This window comes from Rhamphochromis longiceps, linkage group LG22 (genome assembly GCF_057381845.1).
Source record: "Rhamphochromis longiceps isolate RC_006_pf linkage group LG22, R_longiceps_female_GT1.1, whole genome shotgun sequence".
Classification (NCBI taxonomy): Eukaryota; Metazoa; Chordata; class Actinopteri; order Cichliformes; family Cichlidae; genus Rhamphochromis; species Rhamphochromis longiceps.
In genome coordinates this window covers 35,463,479-35,487,583 of record NC_140577.1, presented here as the reverse complement: position 1 = coordinate 35,487,583, position 24,105 = coordinate 35,463,479, and the positions used below count along the sequence as shown (strand labels likewise).

Genomic DNA, 24,105 nt, shown 5'->3' with positions numbered 1-24,105 from the left:
AGACATGTGCAAGATGCAAAATGTGCAAATATAATATAATTTGGATGTGTTCAGTAACTATGTGACTGAGTGTGCAAATAAGCACGTTGTTTCCAGGTCCAGTTTGTTGTGGATTTGTGGAAGTTTTTGTTGTTTTTGAGTCCTTTGGTGAATACTATATGGCACATATGTCAAAGTCAAGGACATTTATATCCGGCCCGCGAGATCATTTTATATAGATGTACTATTATTGTTATGCATGGCCCGGCGATATGAGGCGCTAATAACACACAAACTACAGATCCCATAATGCAGCGCTGCAGCCTCCTTGCTGAACGCTAGGCTAACTGGGAACATTTGCATCAATCAAGTCAAACTTCTGTTATTGCGAAGCTAGTCGCTCACAATGGTGGAGAGAAAAGTTGATTCTGAAAGCAGAGCCTTTCAGCACCGGTGGGAGGCTGAATATATGTTTACAGACATGCCGGTAAACCCGTGTGTTTTAGTAGTGGAGCTAATGTGGCTGTAATGAAGGAATTTAGTTTAAGACGGCACTACGAGACAAAACGTCAGGATAAGCTGAAAAACCTAAATGCAGAAACTACAGGAAGTAGAAGAGCTGAAGAAGAATCTGGCATTTCAGCAGACTTTTTTCACCAGAGCAAAATCACAAAGTGAAGCTGTTGTGAACGCAAGTTTTATTGTAGCAGAGGAGCCAAATCAGCCCGGTACCGCTCTGAAGAGCTGCAGGATGAAGCTGTGCGACGTCTTGTGTCCAGACAGAACGCAGATTTTGGCAAATGTGAGCCTGAGCAGAAATACGATTGCTGATCGGGTTTGTGATATGGCCACTGATTTTTTAATTTTTTTTTGTGATTAATATTTTATTGTACTTTTAGAACACTACAGTCCACTGCAGAGACAGATTACATCACATAAAAAAACATCAGCATAGCAGCAGAACAAATTCAAATTCAAATTTTATTTGTCACGTACACAGTCATACACAGTACGATATGCAGTGAAATGCTTAGACAACTGCTCGTGACCTAAAGAAAACAAAAAAGGAAAAGGCTATGAATAAGATAGGAAATAAATATGAAAAATTAAAAAGGGTAAATTTAACTAGAAAGGAATAAAATATAAATTAAGGTTAAAAATGAAATAACTGTACAACACAAATTAGAATGAAGGGTAAATTTAACTGGGAAAGAATAAGATAAAATATATAAATTAAAGTTGAAAATAAAATAACTGTACAACAAAATACACAATATAGAACTATATAAGAATGTATGAAGAATATATATATATATATATATATATATATATATATATATATATATATATATATATATATATATATATATATATATATATATATACACACACACACACACAATAACAGCAGCTGTACAAGTATTAACTGGAAATGAAAAATATAGTGACCAGTGTTGTGCAATCAATCAATCAATCAATCAAAGCTTTATTCGTCACATGCAGGTTGCCCTGCAGTGAAATGGGACCCCCCCCGACCTTACACATATAGCACAAACATTACATGGGGATACAGGTCGGAGATTGGTAGAATCAAAGAAAAAACATTGAAATGTACACTACAGTGGGGAAAGTACAAGAGGAAAAAAGAGACCCCTACTCATGCTGTGCTTCCATGGTAGGACAGCATGAGAACAGGAAACAAAAAACTCCTTTGCACAAAAAAGCACATAAATGTCCACAGCACAACATTGTGAAGACATGACAAGCCACAGGGGTGGGTGGGGGGTGAGGAATAATCCGAAGAAACACAGCAGCCACCCTGCACAGTGCTACCATTCCAGCGCGGCACACAGACCCGCCGTGTTCCCTCGCCAGAAACAAGCATCGAAGGCGTTGGAAAGGGAGGGGGGATTCATGGGACGGGAAGAATAGTCATCACACAGTCGTTATCAGGGAGTTGTTTTGGTGGGCTCCAGCCTTGGGCCTAGCAGCTGGCGCCGTGGTGTCCAAATGTTGAATATTGTTGATTTCTCCTTTGTGAGCAGCTCAAATTTAGCCCTCTGACACTGGTCCCTCGCTTCGAATCCAGCGGGCAACCTTGTGGGGGTTTGAACAGCCGGTTCCGCTCTCTTATTTCTCTGATAAACCAGGGCTAAGCCAACGCCGATCAGCATGAACCCTGTTATCATGGTTCCGAATAGGTAGATATCTTCAGCGTCCTCGATCGACAGTCCCGCCAGGCACACGGTCCTCCAGTTCTGCCACCCGTCCATCGTGTAACCGGCAGGGAAAGTCCCTCCAGGGCACTCAGGCTCTCCCGAGCCCCGACTTCTCGTTAAGGGTGTCAATAGCACTCAGAGACCAGTTGATCAAATCCATAATTCTCTTTTAGGTCCACATTATGTCTTGTGCAGTGCAAATATGCTTAAAGTGATTTAAGTGATGAAGTGAAAACAAAGTCCAGAAAGTCCAGTGTGTGTGTAAGAACTGTATGTGTGGGTCAGTACTGTGTGGTGGTGTGATTGAGAGACCGTACCGCCTGCGGGAAGAAGCTCCTCCTCAGTCTCTCTGTGTTGGTCTTCAGGGAGCGGAATCGCTTTCCTGACCTCAACAGAGAGAACAGTCTGTTGTTGGGATGGCTGAGGTCCTTCACCATCTTCCTGGCCTTGGTCCAGCACCGCCTGCTGTAGATTGAGTGCAGGTCAGGGAGCTCGGAGCGGATGGTGCGCTCAGCTGACCGCACAACCCTCTGTAGAGCTCGTCTGTCCTGCATGGTGCTGTTCCCGAACCAGGTTGAGATGTTTCCCGTCAGGATGCTCTCTATGGTGCACGAGTAAAAGTTCCTGAGCACCTTGGAGGGCAGTTGGAAGTCTCTCAAGCGTCTGAGGTGGTAGAGACGCTGACGGGCCTTTTTCACCACGGTGTTGATGTGACAGGACCATGACAGGTCCTGCGTGATGTGAACTCCGAGGTATTTGAAGCTGTCCACTCTCTCCACTGGGCACTCGTTGATGACGGGGGTCTGGTAGTTCCTCTCCTGCTTAGTGCTGAAGTCCACTATCAGCTCCTTTGTCTTACTGACGTTTAGAAGGAGGTTGTTCCTCTGGCACCAGTTCTCCAGATTCCTAATCTCCTTCAGGTAGGCCGTCTCGTTGTTATCAGAGATCAGGCCCACCACGACGGTGTCGTCAGCAAACTTGATGATGGTGGTGGAGCTGGTAGTGGCCACACAGTCATATGTGTACAGAGAGTACAGCAGGGGGCTCAGAACACACCCCTGGGGGGCTCCAGTGCTGAGAGTGGTGGAGGCTGAGACATGTCCGCCCATCCTTACTGCCTGTGGTCTGCCAGTTAGGAAGTTGGAGATCCACTGACACATAGATGAGCTGAGTCCCAGATGCTCCAGCTTGGTGGTGAGTGTGGAGGGAATTATGGTGTTAAATGCAGAGCTGTAGTCTATGAAGAGCATTTTAACATAATTCCCCCTTCTAGTGTCCAAGTGAGTGAGTGATGTGTGGAGGAGATGAGAGATGGCATCGTCTGTGGAACGATTTGGACGGTAAGCGAACTGTAGTGGGTCCAGTGTGTCTGGTAGTGAAGAAATGATGAAGTCTCTGACCAGTAGAGAATACCAAACCAAAATGAGGGGGGGCAAACAAAGCAAGAGATAAACAAAAACATGAAAAAAACCAACAACAAAAAAACAAACATACAAAAAAGAAACAAAAACAGCCAGCCTTTGACTATGTGGGTCTTACTGCATGCCACACTCTGACATCCCTGAGAGTGCTTTGTCAGAATTCCAATGTCTGTCCCACTCTAAGGTCTAGTCTGTTCGTTTTATTCTGGACAGATATGGATCCCACTTCAGATGGAAACTCTCCACTTTATTCAGGAGCCTGTATGAGAGTTGTTCTAGTGTAGCGAGTCTCCCTAGTTGAATATGCCATACAGAGACAGGTGGGGTGGAAGGGGCCTTCCACTGGGAGATAATGAGTTTACGCCCCAGCATCAATGCAGTCTGTACCCACTCAGCAGCCTTAGGCGGAGCATATTTAAGGAGTGATGGGTCCCCCAAAACAAATAGTCTTGGTGAAAAAGGAATATCCCATCGTATGGTTGATTTGATAAAGTCATGTATCTCAGTCCAAAAGATTTGGGTTTTAGGACAGCTCCAAATCATATGGGTCAATGTGCCTACCCCAGTCTGACATCTCCAGCATTCAGGGGACTGTATGAGGTTCGCCCTATACAGTCTGTGTGGCGACCAGTAAATTTGGTGTAGTAATTTGAATTGGATTAGTCTCGTTCTAACTTCCCTGGACACCTTTTTACTATTCTGCAAAATTGTAGTCCATTCCTGATCTGTAAAAGCCACACCAAGGTCAGATTCCCAAGCTAACTGGAGGGCGGGTAGCCCTTTACTCGTGCCCTTAATAAGCATTGAGTAATATTTAGAGACTTCACAACCCCCCCCCCCCCCCCAAAGATTTTTTTGATGTAGCTGAGATATTCAATAGTTGGAGGTGGTGTGGAGGAGGAACCAAAGGTTTTGAGCAATTAGTGCCGGAGCTGCAAGTACCTCCAAAACTGACTTTGTGGCAACTGAAACTGTGCTTTAAGGTCGTTGAAGGACTTGAGAATCCTCCCCTGATACAGGTCTCCGAGAACAAGTATCCCACTCTGGACCCACAGTCTCCAGAAAAATGGCGACTTATTAATGCAGAGTTTGGGATTGAGCCATATGGAGGCCTCAGTATGAAGGTGGGAGTTAAAATTTAGTAGCAAGGCCACCTTCTTCCAGACCGTCTGCAGAAAAGAAAGAATGGGGTGGGTTTGTATATCTGGTGGGAGCTTGGTGGTTAAAATGTGCATCAGAGGGAGTGGTGAGCACAAAGTACTCTCCAGACTAAGCCATGGGGGGGGGGGGCTCGTTCTGGAGGGAGAGCCCAGTGAACCATGTGTCTCAGACTGAAAGCATAATGGTAAAATAGTAGATTTGGGACCCCCAGGCCACCCGACTCCACTGGTTGCTGTAGCTTTTTAAGCTTTATTCTAGGGCGTCTGTTATTCCGTATGAATTGGTTGCATAATCTGTCAAATTGATGAAAATATTTTGATGGGATTTTTAGCGGGAGTGTTTGTAGTAGGTAATTAAATTTTGGAGCACAATTCATTTTGATGATGTTAACTTTACCCCAAAGGGTGAGAAACAAAGGGGACCATCTAATTATGTCGGTTCTGAACTTGTCCAATAGAGCTTCAAAATTAGCCTGAACTATGTTGTATAACAAACGGGGGAATGTAATGCCCAAGTATTTAATACCAGTCTGAGGCCAGCTGAAATCCCCCGGCTGGAACAGGGTTTTGGGGCAGAAGGCTGTCAGAGGGAGCGCTTCAGACTTTGACCAATTTACTCTATATCCTGATATATTAGAGAACCGGTTAATAATTCTTAAGAGAGCAGGTAGAGAGCGTTCTGGCTGCGATATTAGGACCAGGGCGTCATCAGCATAGAGCATCAATTTGTGATTATTATTGTGGACCTGGATACCTGGACAATCAGGGTCTCTACGTATTGTCGCTGCCAGAGGCTCTAAAACTAAAGCAAAAAGCAGAGGACTCAGTGGGCAGCCCTGTCTTGTACCCCTGTGGAGGTCGAAGGACTGTGATATAATACGGTTCGTTAGTATTGATGCTCTTGGATTGTTGTAGAGAAGTTTGACCCACCTTATGAATTTTGGGCCAAAGCCAAATGCTTCCATTACACAAAATAGAAAACGCCACTCCACCCTGTTGAATGCTTTCTCTGCATCTAGGGAGGGGGCTATAGCTGGAGAAAAGTCCCCCGTAGGGGATTTATTCTGGGTTGCCCACATAATATCAATTAGGCGTCTAATATTATCGGCAGAGCAGCGAGTCCGAATAAAACCAACTTGGTCGGGGTGTATTAAGTAAGTCATGACCTTATCTAATCTGGTTGCTAGTAACTTGGCTAAAATTTTGCAATCGCAATTGATCAAGCTTATTGGTCTGTAACTCTTACAGTCAAGCGGGTCTTTGTTTTTCTTTAAGACAAGGGAAATAAGTGCCTCTGACAGTGTTGGTGGCAGGCTGCCCTTATCCAGGGCCTCCTCAAACATTTGCAGGAGTAAAGGGGAAAGCTCCTCTGCAAAGTTCCTGTAAAACTCTGCTGTAAACCCATCCAACCCAGGGGCCTTGTCAATTGGGAGATTTTTGATTACCCTTAAGATCTCTTCCTTTGAAATTGGGGCGTCCAGGGAGTCCACCTGTGTCTTAGAGAGAGTTGGGAGGTTGAGGGGGGAGAGAAAACTGTTAATTTCCTGAGAGTTTGCTTGTATTTCTGAGGAGTAGAGTTGCATATAGAAATCTCTAAAGGCTTCATTCACTTCAGAGGGTTTTGACACCATAGTGCCATCCTGTGCTCTAATTGCTGCTATGATAGTCTGAGCTTCTTTTTGTTTAATATATCTTGCAAGCAGTTTGCCAGGTTTATCTCCATCTTCGAAGTATTTCTGCCTAGCCCGAAATAGAGAAAACTCCATTTTCTGAGTCAAAATTGAGTTAAACTCATATTTAAGTCTAGTTAGGTGGGTCAGATTTGCTGAGCTCATGTCTGCCTTAAAAGCGGCTTCAGCTATGGCAATCTTCCTCTCCAGGTCTATCTGCTTGGTCAGAGCAGTTCTTTTCTTATATGAGGCATGCTGGATGATGAACCCTCTAATAAAGGCTTTCAAAGCTTCCCATGCTACACCCGCACTGGGAGCTGTAGAGAGGTTAATTTCGATATAAGAATTGATCTGCTCTCTCAAGGAGTGGAAAAAGTTGGGATCATGTAAAAGGCTTGAGTTTAGCCTCCATCTGGGAGACTTGGGGGGGCTACCAAATGAGCTCAGATGCAGGAGCACCGAGGCGTGGTCAGAAACGTGTATACTACCAATAGAGCAAGACATTGCTGAGGGCATGATAGAATTTGACACGAGAAAATAATCTATTCTTGACAGAGTGTTGTGGGGGGCAGAATAAAAGGTGTAATCTCTTGTGGATGGGTTGAATACTCTCCATACGTCCACCAAACCCAAGGTCCTACACATTTTTATAGCGACCGAAGCTGATCTAGAGTGTCGCTGTGAGGGAGTGCTTCGATCCAGTATATCATCCATGACCAAATTGAAGTCCCCTGCTATCAGGATTGGGTAGTCGCCCATATCACTAATTTTGCATTCCAAGTTTCCAAAAAAGGTGGGGTCGTCGATGTTTGGTGCATAGATATTGCTTAAAATCATCCTATGGCCTTGAATCTCAGCCAAGAGTAGCAATGTCCGCCCATCTTCATCCTTAACCATCCGGGAGCATTTAAACTGTAACTGCTTATGAATTAAAATTGTGACACCCCTACTCTGACTGCTGCCACACGAAAAAAATACCTGACCCACCCAATCACGCCAAAGTTTATCTGACTCTTGGGGAGACAAGTGAGTCTCTTGAAGAAAGACAATGTCAACTTTTTTTGATTTGATAAATGTCATGATCTTCTTTTTTTTGATTGGATGGTTAAGGCCCTTTACATTCCAGGTCATCAAAGTAAAGGCCCTTTATTGCTTATTCGCCATCATGCAATACGTATCAGACGTATAGCAGTGGGGTAACTTATTATTAGAACCAGGAGTTCAATACAGAGTGGACAATAAACATTTAAACAGATACGTCTGGGGCAACCGAGAACACTAGTCACCCTCAGGTGGGCTATGAGCCCCAGAAAGCAAAACATAAACTTTATGGTCCGTGACTCTAACCAGTCGAACAGTCATAAACAGGACCCGTCGCCAGCAGCAGCAGCATATTAAGTCGTTGTAATATGAGTAAAACAGTCATTCTGGGACTTAGCTAACTGAACAGACCTCTATGCAGGTTGGTTAGAACTGTCCCCTGACAAACTGAAAAGGGCTTCATGACAACTGAATTACTAAAAGAGGAATTTAATAGTCTTAGTGAGCTTCTCTACCAACGCAGATTGTGTTGTATTCTCAAAAGTAGCACAACTGAATAAATCAAATAAAACTGCGAAGCCCTATAATATTTAAACTAAACAGTTAAGAGGTGCAAAGTATAGCGTGTATAGCGTGTTAATTAACGCTAGGGCGAAAAGGAAAAAAAAAAGGGTAGCGTTTAAATCCACGCCCTGACTGTAAATAACTCAAGGTAAAGACAGAATGTAGTCCTGGGCTTTTTTGGGGTCAGTAAACTCACGTCTGCCCTCCGTCATTTTCAGCACCAGCACCGCTGGGAACAGTAGGGAGAACTTTATCTTCCTTTCGTGCAGCAGCCATTTACAGGGATTAAATGCCGCTCGTTTGTCCGTGACAAGTTTGGAGTAGTCAGGGAAGATCATAATGCGGTGGCCGTTCCAGTTCAGCTGTCCCAGCATCTGCGCAGCTTCCATGATCCGTTCCCTGTTCTGAAACCGCAGAAATCGGGCGATGATGACCCTCGGGGGATGAACGTCAGGTTTGCGTCTCACCAGGCTGCGGTGTGCGCGGTCAATCTCCAGCCCGCCCAGGAAGTCGACCTTCAGGAGCCCTCTGGAAAGCCGGCGAAGCGCAGGTTGTTTCTCCGTCCTCTGTTTTCGAGGTCGTCTAATTTCTGTCGTAGAGCGTTCACTTCGTCACTAGTAGCAGGAGGATTTTCCTTTAGCACTCTGCTAGCATCCTCAAGGAAATCTAGACAAGACTCAGCGTTGCTTATTCGAGTAACCATATCCGCTAGCTTAGCCTCCACTGCCCTCGTAGCAGTTTGGATAGCATTCAGCTTGCTCTCTTGTGTCTCGGAGGTTTCCTTAAGTAGCACGTAAATACTTGCAATGTCTTTGGCCATTTGTTCAGTTGTAGCAGTCTGAATAGTATCCGACATTGGAGGTGAGGGCGGGTGCACATCATTAGCTTTCGCTGTGGTTTCCTTGCTAGCGCCTTCTTGCCGTCGAAGCGTAAGTTTTTGTTGGTGACTCGGCATTTCTGAGCTTTCACAAAGAGTCTTCAAGCTTCCCACTGTCCTGAGGTTATATTTTGTAAGTGTTGTGTAGCGTAATTCTCTAAGTCTAATGCAAATTAGCTGCCGCTGTGACGGAGCTTCCCCATTCAAGCTGCCATCTTGACCGCCTACGTCACCCGACTCCAGATGGCCACTGATTTAAGAACACAGTTGTGTGAAAGAAGCAAAAACGTTATTGCATACTCGGCTGTGGATGAAAGTATAGACATGATGGGCATTGCACAGCTGGCCATCTTCATCCGTGGAGAGGAAATATTGAACATTAAATCGATGCACGGGACAACAACAGGAAAATACATTTTTTAAAACATATGTCAAAGTGTAACCGATATGACAAACTTGTTGGACTTATAACAGATGGAGCGCCGGTGTTGTGCGGTGAAAAAAGCGGACTAGTCAGCAGGATGCGAGTAAAGATGCAGGAGGAGAACTGTACCGGTGAGTTAACAGCATATCACTGCATCATACACCAGGAAAGGCTGTGTGGTAAAGTCCTAAAAATGGAGCATGTAATGATCACCGTGACGCAAACCGTAAATTTGATCCGAACTAAAGGTTTAAATCACCGTTAATTTCAGTCTTTTATGTGGGAAATAGATCATACAGAGGTCCGTTGGCTGAGTTGTGGGAAAGGTCTCAATCGAGTTTTTGAGCTCAGCGAGGAAACCTGTCAGTTCATGGACATGACATGTATGATGCGGTGAAGGCATTTCAAGTGAAGCTGTCACAAATGCACCAGTGCAACCTGCCTCACTTTCCCTGTTGCCAAGTAATGTTGAACCAAGTCAGCGGACTTTGCAGAGCCAATGCAGGGGGGCGCAGTATGAAAAAAAAAAAAAGAACGCTGCTAGCATAATGGACAGGTTTTTTGACGGGGCGCCCACACAAACGCAAAGCAGGAGATGAAGCATCGCCAAATATGTTTCCAAACCAACTTCATTCTAAGCCAAAGACTAGAAAATATGGTGAAGCAAATCTTCCCTTTGGCTTCACCTGCACAAGTGCAGAGGTAGGTCTCCCTGCAGGATTGGTTTTCCCTGCGTCGGGAGCAGCGCTGGGCTGTTCAAATCACGGACAAACAGGATCCCACATTCTTGATTTTTAGTTTACAAACACTTCTTGTAATGACTAACGACTCCTGACATTTTGGAGATGTTTGCTCTGTATACAGTAAAGTTGCAGCGGGATACAAATAACATCAGGCTGATCCTGCCACGATTTGTCCCTCGGTTCAAATCACGGACAAACAGGATCGCACAGCTGTTTATGTTTTTGAACCCATTTTGCACAGAGAGGCATTTTTTGATAAATGTATTGATATCGATGTTGAATATTATTACACAGGAAAAAAACAACTACATGTAAAATAATGACACCGTGAGCCTCTGCCTTTGTAAATGGAGGGACAGTAACTGCGTGTAAAACCTGCAGACAGTCAGATTAACAGTATTTGTCTCTATCTGCCATTCTGCAATTCATCTCATGTAAACAATAACGTGGCGCACAGCGTGACGTGAAAAAAGGCACATACCTTTGACGTTGAGTGACGAACTCTGTATTCCTCGTCCACACGTAAACGCAAAAACAGAGATTTAAAAAAATCTCAGTTTTCGGTGATTTGAAACACTGTTTAGGTGGACGAAAAGCCCAAATGCACAGAAACAGCTCCGTGTGTGGACGTAGCGTAAAAGAGTTAGTAGCTTATTTTATTGCTACCTGTAATTTATTGCAGTTTACTTGTATTTGTTTAATTGTTTACTAAATGTTTGAGGTGTGAAATAAACCGTGTGAAAACAAAATATGGGTGTGTGTTGTTGGAGGATGTGTTTGTGCGCGGGGGGGGGGGGATTTTTCTTGTAAAACAAAGGGGCGCCTAGCAAAAAAGGTTTGGGAACCACTGGCTGACCACTTGGAGACAGTGACATCCTCAATGCTGATTTGCTGATGCAGCTGGTCGCTGAGGTTATGTACTTCACCAGGTCCACGGTGTCTGTGTATGTAGGAGCTTCTCTAAACATATGCCAGTCTGCACATTCAAAGCAATCTTGCAGAACAGGTGTGGCCCCCTCTGGCCATGTTCTCACCCCTCTGTTTGTTGATGGGTCTGTAGACTGGGGTGAGAAGTATGGAGATGTGGTCTGATTGTCCAATGTAGGGGAGGGGTGAAGCCTTGTATGCATGCTGGATGTTTGGGTAAACAAGGTCTAACATGTTGTCCCCTCTTGTTGCAAAGTCAATGTTCTGATGAAATTTGGGTAGAACTGATTTAAGTGTAGCATTGTTTAAATCCCCGGTGACGATGAAGAAGCTGTCAGGGTGGGCTGTTCGCAGATCACTGATAATCTTGTAGAGTTCACTGAGTGTTCCACTAGCTTTAGCATTAGTGCTAGCACTGGGTGGGATGTAAACAGCAACGATGATCACCACAGTAAACTCTCTTGGGATATAAAACAGCCTGCATCTGACTGCTAAGACCTCCACGAGTTCTGAACAGTGCACAGACACAATTGGGAAACATAACTGTAATTTTACAGTTACGTTTCCATTTTGGCATACTCATCTAAAATCAGAAAAAAAACATTAAATCAAAACAGCAAAGTTATTTGCAGCCATTTACCTTTTACCCTTTTTTATAACCATTTCAAACTATTTACAGAACAATCAGCTGTTCTGCATTAAATAACATGGCACACAAATTATTTGTGCCACTCCAAAAAATAATTTCTGTCCACTATAAAGGAGAACATCACAGCCTGATACCTGCAGGTCTGACAGCAGCAGGTGTATCACTGCTGTTTCTACCTGGAGACAGTGTTTACACTGTAATCTGCCTTTGGTGGCTTTTTGGTAACATCTGTAACATTCAGCAGTCGCCTCATTGTTCTGACACACAACACAAAACTATCCAAAACACCACTAACTAACTACACAAGACAACACATTAACTACACACTCCAAACACGCTAAATGTCACAAATCTCCCACATCTCAAAACTCTCTCTCTCTCTCTCTCTCTCCTAAAACTTCCCCGTCTTCCTGAACAACCCAATGTCATGTTGCCATATCATTCTTTGCATTTTTCCACCAACACAGACGGGCTGTTTTTTTATTTTTTGGTGATAAGCAGAGAGTGCTTGCTGCGCTGTCCTTAGACAGTAAACGTGACGAAACTATTGAGGAAAAACAGGCATATATATTGTTTATCATGACTCTGGTTTTACGTGGCCTATCAACACAAATTAAAAAATGGTATATATCACCTTGTTGCTTTGTCATCTTAAAGTGGTCATGTGATTGGCTTAGCACGACTACTTTATTCTTCTTCAGTCAAACAGCAGCACTCATGCGACTGTTTTGCCCCTGAGCTTCAGGTGTTGTGCCAAAAAGTGATCGTCGGGCAGAAAGTGAATGCCGCCCACGGGAGCGTGCAGCTGCTTAAAGCTGCAGCACCCGGATTACTTACAGCTACTTCCTGCAGCTGATATAAGATGCTGTAAGCTGAACACAGCTTCAACCGTCTGTTTGTTGAAAAATAGTAACGCGACCACATTTTCTTGTTAGTAACGGTAACAGCATTGTAACGATAGAAATAGTAATTAGTTAGATTACTTGTTACAAAGTAACGCTGTTACTTTTAATGCCGTTATTCCCATCACTGCTGATGGCAGTTTTAAGAATGCAGCTATGCACAGCTTCAATAAAATAAAAAGGCACATTCTGACTTGTCCATCATGTAGAAATCACCTTTGCATAATTTTAAAGTTACATATTATTATAAATTCCACATGGTCTCACAAAATTTGCAGATGTCTTAACTTCAGTTTTGGTAACATACTCTGAACTGCATAAAAATGGGAAAATACATTTAGTACAAAGCACATCAGTGGCGTTCAGTAAGACAGTTTTACAGACGAGCAGAGATGGGAGGAGAAGGCTCATATTTCAACATCATTAAGAGGCAACAATAGTTTCAGTGCAGTAGAGACGATGCACTGCAGCTGAATAACAGCAAAGCGTTTATTGTGAGGATGCCAGTTTCTGCAGTTTCCCATAAACTTTGTGTGCTTTATTCCCTACATTCAGGTTGAGGGGTCAGATAATGATGATGGTGTTTTTAATTGGACAGTCCCAAGAAAAGATATAGGAAAATATTACAAAATAGATATGAGTTGTTAATAACTTCTTAAGTACACAGACTACAACGTAGTCTGTGGAGGCAGCAAGCGCTGTTTGTATAGTCCTCATTAAGACTGGGTTGAATGCTAATGACTAATAATAATCTCCTACCTGTTTTGGTGATAAGTGGGCCAGAATAAAGCAGGGAGACCACCAGAGAACTGCAAAACAACTTCAGTGATCAAAAAATAAAGCATGAAAAGCACAGACAGTGGCTGCAGTGACACTTTTCACTGTGTTTAACACTCGCTGTCTTTGCTCTTCTTCGCAGCTCACAGACCAACAACAACACGAGCGACAGAGGCCCACACACCAGTCGTAGCACATACTTCATCTGACAGCAGAGCTCACTGCAGGCAGACGGACTGGCTCTGCAGTAGTGCAGACGTTGAACACGCTCGCTCTGTTCGAGCATAAATTCTGCAAGACTGTGATCACTGTGACTGTTAATTTATTTGGAAAGAGTAAATGTGAGGATTACTAATAGTGACAAAGCTCCGGGTCTCGTAAAGCAACAATGCACCACATATTTCCAGCAGAAATACACATTCACATGTCTGTAGCTCAGGTCAAAATACTGACTTGCAGAACATATTTCAGGCAGAAATATATGGTTAAATCCCTGCATGTCAACTATCCTTGGACAGGATGCTAAGCCCAAGTTGCTCTATGAATATGCATAATCGGTAGATAGAAAGACGAAAGTGTTTGTGTGAATGAGGCATGTTGTATAAAGCGCCTTAAGGGCTTCGGGAGAGCAGAAAAGCTCTAAATAAGAATCAGTCCATGTGTCATTTACATAGATATGGTTGTTGAGTGCTTTCTGCCTGCCTATTTGTATTGCAGTAATTGCTGGATTTTGCAGGAAACAACACTTAATTAATGTATAAATTGAGATTTTGCATTTTATAACAGAACATTAGCAGTGCGGTAAGTAATTGTTTCATGCTTTGATTTCCAAAACATAAGTAATCAATTATGACACAATGGATCACTTAGATCACTTTCTGTCTTCTGTCTTGCCTGTTCGATGAGCAAAATCTCTATTCTGTGTGCTGCAAGCAAATATCAGTATTTTATAGAAAGGCTAAACATTATGATACCATATATCATATCACCCATTAGAGCACTTCGCTCTCGCTGTGCAGGCCTACTTGTTGTTCCTAGAGTATTTAAAAGTAGAATGGGAGGCAGAGCCTTCAGTTTTCAGGCCCCTCTTCTGTGGAACCAGCTTCCAGTTTGGATTCAGGAGACAGACACTATCTCTACTTTCAAGATTAGGGTTCAAACTTTCCTTTTTGCTAAAGCATATAGTTAGGGCTGGACCAGGTGACCCTGAATCCTCCCTTAGTTATGCTGCAATAGACGTAGGCTGCCAGGGATTCCCATGATGCACTGGGTGTTTCTTCTTCACTCACCTTTTTCACTTACAGTGTTTTTTAGACCACTCTGCCTGTAATTATTAGTTGTTATTAATATCTGGCTCTCTTCTACAGCATGTCCTTGTTCTGTTTTGCTCCACTCACCCCAATCGCAGCAGATGGCCCCGCCCCTCTCTGAGCCTGGTTCTGCTGGAGGTTTCTTCCTGTTAAAAGGGAGTTTTTCCTTCCCACTGTCACCAAAGTGCTTGCTCATAGGGGGTCATATGATTGTTGGGTTTTCTTTGTTTTCTTTGTATTATTGTAGGGGTTTTACTTTAAAATAATCGCCTTTAGGTAACTGTTGTTGTGATTTGGTGCTGTATAAATAAAATTGAATTGAACTGATTTGAATGGAATTGATTGGAACACCTGATGAGTGAGTAAGTACTTTTGGCAATGTAGTGAATGTGATCCGGACCAAACCTTTTCTATCTTCATCATCTTAGTAGCTTTCTTTATTTCCTGCTTTTAGTGATGTGTTTCCTGATTCACTACCATTCCTCTCTCTAATATTCTTTATGCAGCAGCTCCTCAAAGTACTGCATCAGTCTTTCAATTCAGTTCAATTCAGTTCAGTTTTATTTATACAGCCCCAAATCACAACAACAGCCGCCTCAAGGCGCTTTATATTGTAAGGTCGACCCTACAATACTACATACAGAGAAAAACCCAACAATCATATGACCCCCTATGAGCAAGCACTTTGGTGACAGTGGGAAGGAAAAACTCCCTTTTAACAGGAAGAAACCTCCGGCAGAACCAGGCTCAGGGAGGGGCAGGGCCATCTGCTGTGATTGGTTGGGGGGAGAGAAGGAAGACAGTCTTCATTTGTTAACACATTTCACCAATCTCCTTACTCACACTAACCTGTTGCACATCTTTTCACAGCTCAGTCTTGCCGTCTTTCTCTCTGCTAATTGATACAAATGCTTTTCTTCTTCTTTATTGTCCAGCCTCAGATATAACTCGCTTTGAGCCTTTTGCTTTGCCAGCTCTCTCTTTGTGTTATGCATAGTTTCCCATAAAGTTTGCTGGTGTTTTCTTCGTCTCCCTGGCTATCAAATGTGTTCATTACTAAACTCTTTGAATATTTTCCAGTGGATACACCAAACACCTTCTTGGCAGTCTCCCACACTACTGCAGCTGTATTTTCACAGTCACCTGGTAATTCATCTCTACCACACAGAACCTGTCTCAACTCCAGCTTTCACCATTTCATCGTTGCTCTGCCTTCACTTGCTTCCACATTTTGATTTCCAGAGTCATTCTACAATCTACAATCCTTTCTACATTTTATAATCTCCTGTCCTTTTCAGATTGCACCTTCTGCATTAGATATGGTCTACCTTCTTCTACTCTTATACCTCACTCTATGTTGCTTCTTCTTGAAGTAGGCTACATGGTCACCATGGCCGTTTCTGTCCTTTTGGCAAAATCCACCATCTGTCCTTCTGCATGCCTCTCCTTAATACATATATACTTGTCACCTCTGTTCACTCGACCTACATGTCCACTGAAGTCACCTCCAGTTACCAGCCTCTCCGCCCTGGAGACACTCTCCATCCTGACATCCAACTCGTGCACACCGATAGTCTGATCTTGTCTGACATCCACCTTCACGCCCTGTGGCTTCCATTGTCTCATCTTCTGAGACTGAAATTGTGTGGAGCATCACTAAAGTAAAACATTGCCCATATGCACACCCACTTTTGCGTATCCTGTTTGGGTATCCAGCATTGTGTTATACTTAACAGATGGTATGATAAGCCTCAGAATTATTCAGCATTCATCTTTTTATCTCTACTTGTGTTAAATTTTGATTCTATTGACAAGAGTAAGATAATGCTTGCACTATTATTTCATCATATTACTACTAAACAGATCAATCATACATTTTATGATTATGCACTAATCCAGTATAAAAGGTTTTACTCTTAGTCTTTCAGAAACACTTTTATTCTGATGATGCTGTTGGTAAAGTCAGGCTCTGGATATTCATTCTCTTTAGCAGAATGAATATCCAATGAATCCAATGAATGAATATCTTTCACTGGTAGAAAACTTATTTGGATTCATTGTATAATTTTGATTATTGATTAAATTTGATCATCTATCATGAATTCTACTTTCATGAAATTTTACCTGCCACTAGAGCTGGGCGATAGAACGATAACGATATGTATCGCGATATAACTTTTACTCGATAGAGAAATTAAGTTATCGCGATAGACCTCGCCGCTCTTGTCCTCAAAAAAAAAAAAAAAAAAAAAAAGGTCAGCCAATCCAAATTAAGTAGCGCAGAGCCGAACCAATCACAGCCGCAGCGTCACGTCGCGTGACTTGTTACGTACAGCACAAGTGCCAAGCCGCACGTGTGTTTGTTTGGGAAGCAGCCAGCGGGTAATGGAGCCAGCGCGTAATGGAGGAAATGAGTGTGCCGACTAGAAAAATCAACCGAGCGTGACCGAAGAGAAAACAGATGATGGTTCCAATGCCGGAGAGATTGTCGAACGGAAGAGCCATAGAAGTTCCGTAGTGTGAAGGTATTTCTGCTATTTCAAGTCTGACAAAAACAGAGTAGCGTGCACTGTAAATTGTGCCGAAAGCAAGTCTGGAAATACAATAAACTGGAGCATGCGTCACACTGTGCGCCACGTTATTGTTTCGGTGAAATGAATTTCTACAATACTGTTAATTCTACTCTCTGCAGTGTTTAAATGCTTACATATACACACAGTTACTGTCCCTCCACACATACGACTCGGTTCTGCTTCTATGCCCCAGCTTTGTTTACGTTTTCCCACCGAGGCTTCTAGACTTCTGATTGGCCAATATTTCTGCACGGTTAGGAATCTAGCGCCACCTGCTGCTTTGGCATGTTCATAGCAGCGTTTTCCTTCATTTCTGCCTTTATGTGTGGACGGGATTATTTTTTAAAACGAAAACGGAAAATCTCCGTTTTCAAAAACACCCGTGTACGTGTGGACGTAGCCTCAGTCTCTGACTGGAAGCGCTAATTCGTCATTCGGCTTTTGTCAGACTAAAGTAACTGTTAAACTGTTTGAAAAGCTCAGCTATACAACAAGGAGAGATTGAGAATTTCCTTTTAGTTCTCAGTTTATTTGATATTGACAAAAGTTAGTCAGTTTTGTCTGTTCTTCTGTAAAACAAACTAAGATTTATTTTTAGAATTAATATTTTGTTTCTAAGTGGAATTGACAGTTTAGTCTGTTTCGTTTGTTCTATTTTGAAACTTAAACGCTTTAGTGGCTGCCTTTTGTGTAGTTTGCAATATTTGCCTTTATTTATCTGAAAAAGTCTCATGTTCCTTAAGTACATCTACCCTGTTGAACTTATTATGGGAAATAAATATTTAAATCAAAACAAGCTGCTGATTATTTCACATTTTACTTGTGAGCAACGGCACATTTAAATCTTACAAATATAGTTATTTGGCTTATATCGTGATAGATATCGTTATCGCCTGAAATGAAAAAAACATATCGTGATATGAAAAAATCTCATATCGCCCAGCTCTACCTGCCACATTTAAGATCATTTAAATGATGAACCTTTGACTATACTATATTTTTAGCTGATATGTTTGACTGACTCTGTCTTATCTCATTTCAGGCCACAACGCAGTATGATAACATCTGTTCACGCTTCCATATCTTCAGTGGGTAAATTGCGAAAGCCAGTCGCTACTATGCAATGTGTGTAAGCGACCAGTGGTGGTGCTGTGGCCCGAGGCGGGATGCTGCTGACAGTCGGTCAGCATGACTCTGCTGGACTTGTGGCTGTCACGCTCCATCCCCATGTGCCTGCTCCTTCAGAGCCTTGTCCTAATGGCCTTGTGCTTTCCCTCGGCCAGCATGTGTCCAAAGGGCTGCATATGCCAACGCGATTCCCACCTCCATGGCTTCAATGTTACCTGCAGTCAGTCCCGCCTCAAAGAGATTCCTCCCAGTCTACCAGTTGACACTGTCTTGCTGAGGCTGGACCACAACCAGATCGGCAGCGTTCCCGATCTCGCCTTCCATGGACTTAGGTTTTTGAGGGAGCTAAACCTTTCTTACAATGCAGTGGAGACTTTAGGGGAAGGTGCATTCACTGGCATAGAGGCAACTTTACAGGTGCTGGACCTTTCCCACAATCGCATCACTAGCGTACACAAGGATGCCTTTGCTCGACTGAAGGCCCGGATTATTGTGAACGATAACCCCTGGCATTGTGACTGCGCCCTTCAGCAGGCTATTGGAGGAATGGCCCATAACCATGAGGCTGCTGCCCGGGTTCTCTGCAGAAGCTCGGAGCTCCACGACCAGGAGGGACAGCCGTTCTTGGCGGTTGACATAGATCTCTGTAACTTGGCAAAAAGGACCACAGATTATGCTATGCTCGTAACCATGTTCGGTTGGTTTGCTATGGTCATTTCATATGTGGTGTATTATGTACGTCAGAACCAGGAGGACGCGCGACGCCATCTGGAGTACCTCAAGTCTCTCCCCAGTAAGCCGAAAAAAGCAGACGAGACTGATGACATAAGCACTGTTGTCTGACAGCAGTGGCCCCGTGACTGTGTTCAGCAGAAACCTGGTGAACACCAAAATGTTTTACATTTTTAGCATTTACTATACCAAACTTTTATGTAATATGAGCATCAAAATGTATTTGACTGTCTGTCTTTGATAGGGTTTGCTCATGACTACGATGACAGGAGGAAGGCCGCACCAACATTTTGGTTTTTACAGTACAAAGAAAGTCTTGAAAAATTAGAATCTCAGGTTTAAATGTGATGTCGGCCCAAATGTTGCAGCTATAACAGCTTCAGCTCTTCTGGGAAGGCTTTCCACGAGGTTTAGGAGTGTGTTTATGGGAACTTTTGAAAGATTTTTCAAAAAGTGCAGAGCCCAGCTCCTGAAAAACAATAGCACACCATAGTCCCCCTTCCACTAAACTTTACACTTGGCACAATGCAGTCAGACAAGCACCGTTCTCCTGGCAACCAGTTCAGTTCAGTTTCCTTATATTGCACCAAACCACAATAACAGTTGCCGCAATGCGCTTTATATTGTAAGGTAAAGACCCTACAATAATAAAACCCACCAAACACTGACTTGTCCAACATATAGTCAGACACCATGCTTAATACCACTAAATCTGATGTTTTGCATTTGCAGTGTGCTTGTTGATTTAGGCATTATCTGGTTGCAGATAATAATGGGAAGGTCCATTGGTTTGTTTGGTAAGCTATCATAGAAACGTCAAAGTCCAAAGTAAGATCATTTGGAATATGAATATGATCCATTTCTGCAAATATGTCCAAAGTCTGGAATTTACTTTTTTTTCCAAATGTGTTTGCGTTGGATCGAATGTGTTCGTGTCAGTCTATACTATCACTGCAGCAATTAGATATTCCATGGTGTTTCTGTGTATTGCAACATTAAAAACTTCACTTCTTTTATCAAACATTTTAAATCACTAAACTAAACTAAGTCACTTCAGCTTAAAATGCACAAACTAAGCTCCTGTACAGGATGGAGCTATCTGTGGTATGTCCGTGTGTGTGTGTGTGCGTGTTTTCACAATTTGCAAATTTATTGATTAAAGAGTAAAACCGCTGAAAACTTCAAATATGTAAATAATCAATCTATAATGATGTCAGTGTTTCATTTAAATATTTTGAATATTTAAAGTGGAATAATCTGCTTCATCAAGGTCTGATTAGATTTGAGTGATCAAACATCCCAGCAAATGTCATTGGGTTCTTACACTGTTAAATCACGACTGACATTTTTCTTAGCTTGAAACCTTTTAAGTGGTTGTTTGAAGTAAAAGCATTTTCAGGGGCTTCAGGAGTGTGGTTGTATCCAGACATTAATTGAACTTCCCAAAGTTGAAACTTGACCATCACATCCACATCACGCTATGCTTGGCAGAAACATATCGTTAGCTTCATAGCATAATTGCCTAAGTCATTTGACTAAGTCAATGACTTAGGCACTTATGCTATGAAGCTAACGATATGTATGTTTGAATGTCTTCCTACAGAGGCTGTCTGAAAATGTGAAATGTGTGAAATTTAAATGTGTCCTGACATCATATTGCAACTTTCAAAGAGCTTTCTTGTTTTTTATACAATCTGGAGGACACAATCAGTGGGCTCTAAGTCTTGTTAAGAACAGGATTCATAATAATCTCTCTCAGTTTTGGAGTTGTTCATTATGAATTTATACACATATTTCTGATTTTAAACAAATGTTTCAAGACGTTTGATTCATATTTTAGCATATTAATGGTTAGAAGTAGATCTTAAAATATCAACATATTACTTCCAGCATGGTTGGCTGGAAGTAATAACATCCAGTGTAGTATTTGGTTTTGAATATGAACTCTTGCCTTCAGTGCTACCACAGCAGGAAACGTAATGTGCTTGGTAATGCAGTTTAAATGAAAACCCTTAATGTTGAGGGGTAGGATATGATGAGTAACACCAACATATGAGGGACTTTGGTCATGGACCCTGGAGAAGTTTCTTTTATTCATGGAAGTACTCAATCGTGAGACAAAGTCTGAGTCATAGAGTCAGAAGTCAGCCACATTAACAACTTAGGATTTCTTCCAGTACATCCTGATGGAACAATCCCCTCATTTTATCCTGTAAGGAACTCAGAAGGAATTTGTACCAAACTAAGATCTCTACACAAAAACAGACATGGAAGATCTACGTTTGCTTGCATTCAGCTTCAGTATAGAAAGCAGCTGGGTTAGCAGAAGGTTATCTGACTAGTGTAGTAACTGACTCCACTCTTCACTCCTATCCCAAGCCCTCTATAAATCATTATTTCTGTTTTTTATTACTCTAATCATGAACATAAACTCTGGCTTTGGCCTTTCTAGAGGATACAGGCCTTCAAGTTTTTACATTTTCCAGATTATAATCATGCCAAAGGTGCCATGAAGAGATCAGACAAGACTTCCAGGTTTCCCTCCAGAATATTTGTAATAGTATGTTGATCACATGATGACAACTCAAAAACATGCTACAACTACAGGTTGCTTTATTGTACTGTGCATTTGTTCCTTCAGTTTGTGGCATCTTTGTTTATTGCTATTGCTGTTGTCAATCAGAGTAAATCTTTGTATGTCTGTACTGTGCAAAGGGAGCACAATACTAAATGTCAGTTGCAGCTGACTCTAATTGTTGGTAGTGTTACTTTCCTTCAGTCTCAGAATTATCTCTTCATTGCATTCCTTTGTAACAGGCCACACTGTTCTGATGATTCTGTTTTTGTTTTATAACTTTGTTCTAATTGAAACACATTAGCATTGAAGATTAATGGAAACCCGATGGAAAACCAGTACTGATAAAAAAGATACATATGGAAAAGTACAAGAAATTATATTCTCTCCACAAAACAATAATTTTAAGTTGTCCTGCAAACAAGTGATGTATTTTCTCTGAATCTGAATGTTCAATTCATGTTGTACAGTAGCGGTTATAAAATTGACTAAGGGAATACGTCGTGAGAATATGTAGCTATTGAGTGCTAGGATCACATGTAAATAGCAATGTGGATGTTTTGTGAAATACCTGGATGTTTTGTGAAATACCTGAAAACCCTTTAATTTGTTGGTCTTGTCTTCAAAAGACAATATCCTACTCCACAAGATGGGATCAGGATCAGTCTGTGAAATACATGTACAATGTCATGAAGCAAAGTGTAGCCAAGGATTTGAGAGTTTTTCTAAGTGCCTGAATATTTCTCTTACAGTTCTTTTCTTTTTATGTCTTCTTTTTCCATCTCTTTGCTTGGACTTTCAGAGTTTAGGATTATTACTGTTTAGTGGATTTGTGCTAGCTAGAAAAAGCAGAATCAACCATACGATATATGAACTATAGTATACCATATTGCAGATCTTGCACAACAAGAGCAGTGTGTAATAGACTAACGCACCATGTTAGCATTGACTTTCATAGTTGTGGCATGAAATACAGAAAATAAAATAAAGAAGGTATGTAATAGTTCATGGTATTTTCTTTTCGCAGCATTTGCTAGTGAGTGATGGATTACCTTTGGCTAAACAGATAACTCTTGTCTGTTAAGCCAACATTTCAAAGTTAGTAGGGTAGTAAACTATAGGTGTACAATAATGATTATCATTATGTCAAAGAGACAGTTTTTCTCAAATGGTAATCTGCAGCAAATATATAACATTCTAAGAAAGATTTGGAGAGAATTTAGCTTGTTTCAGTGAAAATAGCAGACCGTTCTCACTCTTGAGGCGTAATATACTGACGGTTTGTCACGTCCCAAGGTGTTCCATAGGAACGCGAAAGATGACTTTCAGCGGTCCTATGCTACGCGCCGGGTTATGGATGAAATCCAGTAGAACGACGGTACCCTAGCCCTAACCTCCTATTGTCATGAACCGCAGTTCATGCACACAAGCAGGATCCAAAAGCAGACTCAATACGCTTAATGTGAGCGTGCAGATTTTATTGTTTTAACAAAAGGTGACCCGGAACAACCAAGGAAGCAAAATCGCAGAACTGAAGGAAACCGGGAAGACAAATTACACAGGGAAGCCATAATCAGGACTGTGGGGGGCTGCAACGGAAAGGGGAGAAAATTACTAGTGAGCAGTTGGATTGAGGGACATTACTAAACAGGGCTATAGTAATTTAGCTTACGACCAGAGCCGGACTGTGGGGCTCTGAAGAGGGGGAGCGAGTTAGTGGGAAGCGAATCCATGGAGGCAGGGATGAGGACAGATGGTGCACTTAGAGATCTGAGCAGCCAGGAGGACAGGCAGGTGGCAGACACAAACCCCGGATAGTAACCTGGGCACACGGAGGTAGAATTAACACAGTTCATAAAGCGTCTTGATGCATTCTCAACCATCCTGGAAAGTAAATCTCCAAAATGTCTGTGAAGGTTCTCAGTCATCCAGGTCATCGTAGTCAAAGGAGCTTGCAAAGAAAAGCGTCTGGACTTCTTTAAGTTGCTAGAAGACGTTTCACCTCTCATCCGAGAAGCTTCTTCAGTTCTAAGGTCAAATAGTGGAGAGAGATTTAAACCTAGTGGGAGTTTCCGTTCTCTTCAATGTGCACAGCGCAGTCCAGGAAAGGCAAACAGTCGTCCTTTGTGTCTTCCTGGTGAACTTGATGTTTTTATCCACAGCGTTGATGTGCGCAGTGAAGGATTCCACTTCTTGTGTCTTGATTTTGACCCAGGTGTCGTCCACATATCTGTACCAGTGGCTGGGTACTCTTCCTTTGAAAGAGCCAAGAGCCTTCCTTTCCCCTTCCTCCATGTAAAGGTTGGCTACAATAGGTGACACGGAGGAGCCCATGGCACAGCCATGTTTTTGACTGTAGAAGCCTTTGTTGTATTTGAAGTATGTAGTGGTGAGGCAGAGGTCTAACAGTGTGCAGATCTGATCGTGGTGAAAT

The 24,105-nt window shown here is 42.4% G+C and overlaps 1 protein-coding gene across 1 annotated transcript in view; it reads left to right on the top strand.

Moving 5' to 3' along the window:
* The window catches only part of lrrc3b (leucine rich repeat containing 3B), a 31,976-nt gene extending 11,393 nt beyond the window's left edge, over positions 1-20,583 (top strand). Inside the window, exon 2 of the mRNA XM_085395848.1 lies at positions 18,279-20,583. Coding sequence (XP_085251974.1) covers positions 18,425-19,207 — 783 coding nt within the window. The 5' untranslated portion in view covers positions 18,279-18,424 and the 3' untranslated portion in view covers positions 19,208-20,583. The remainder of the gene's footprint in view (positions 1-18,278) is intronic.
* Positions 20,584-24,105: the final 3,522 nt, after the last annotated feature.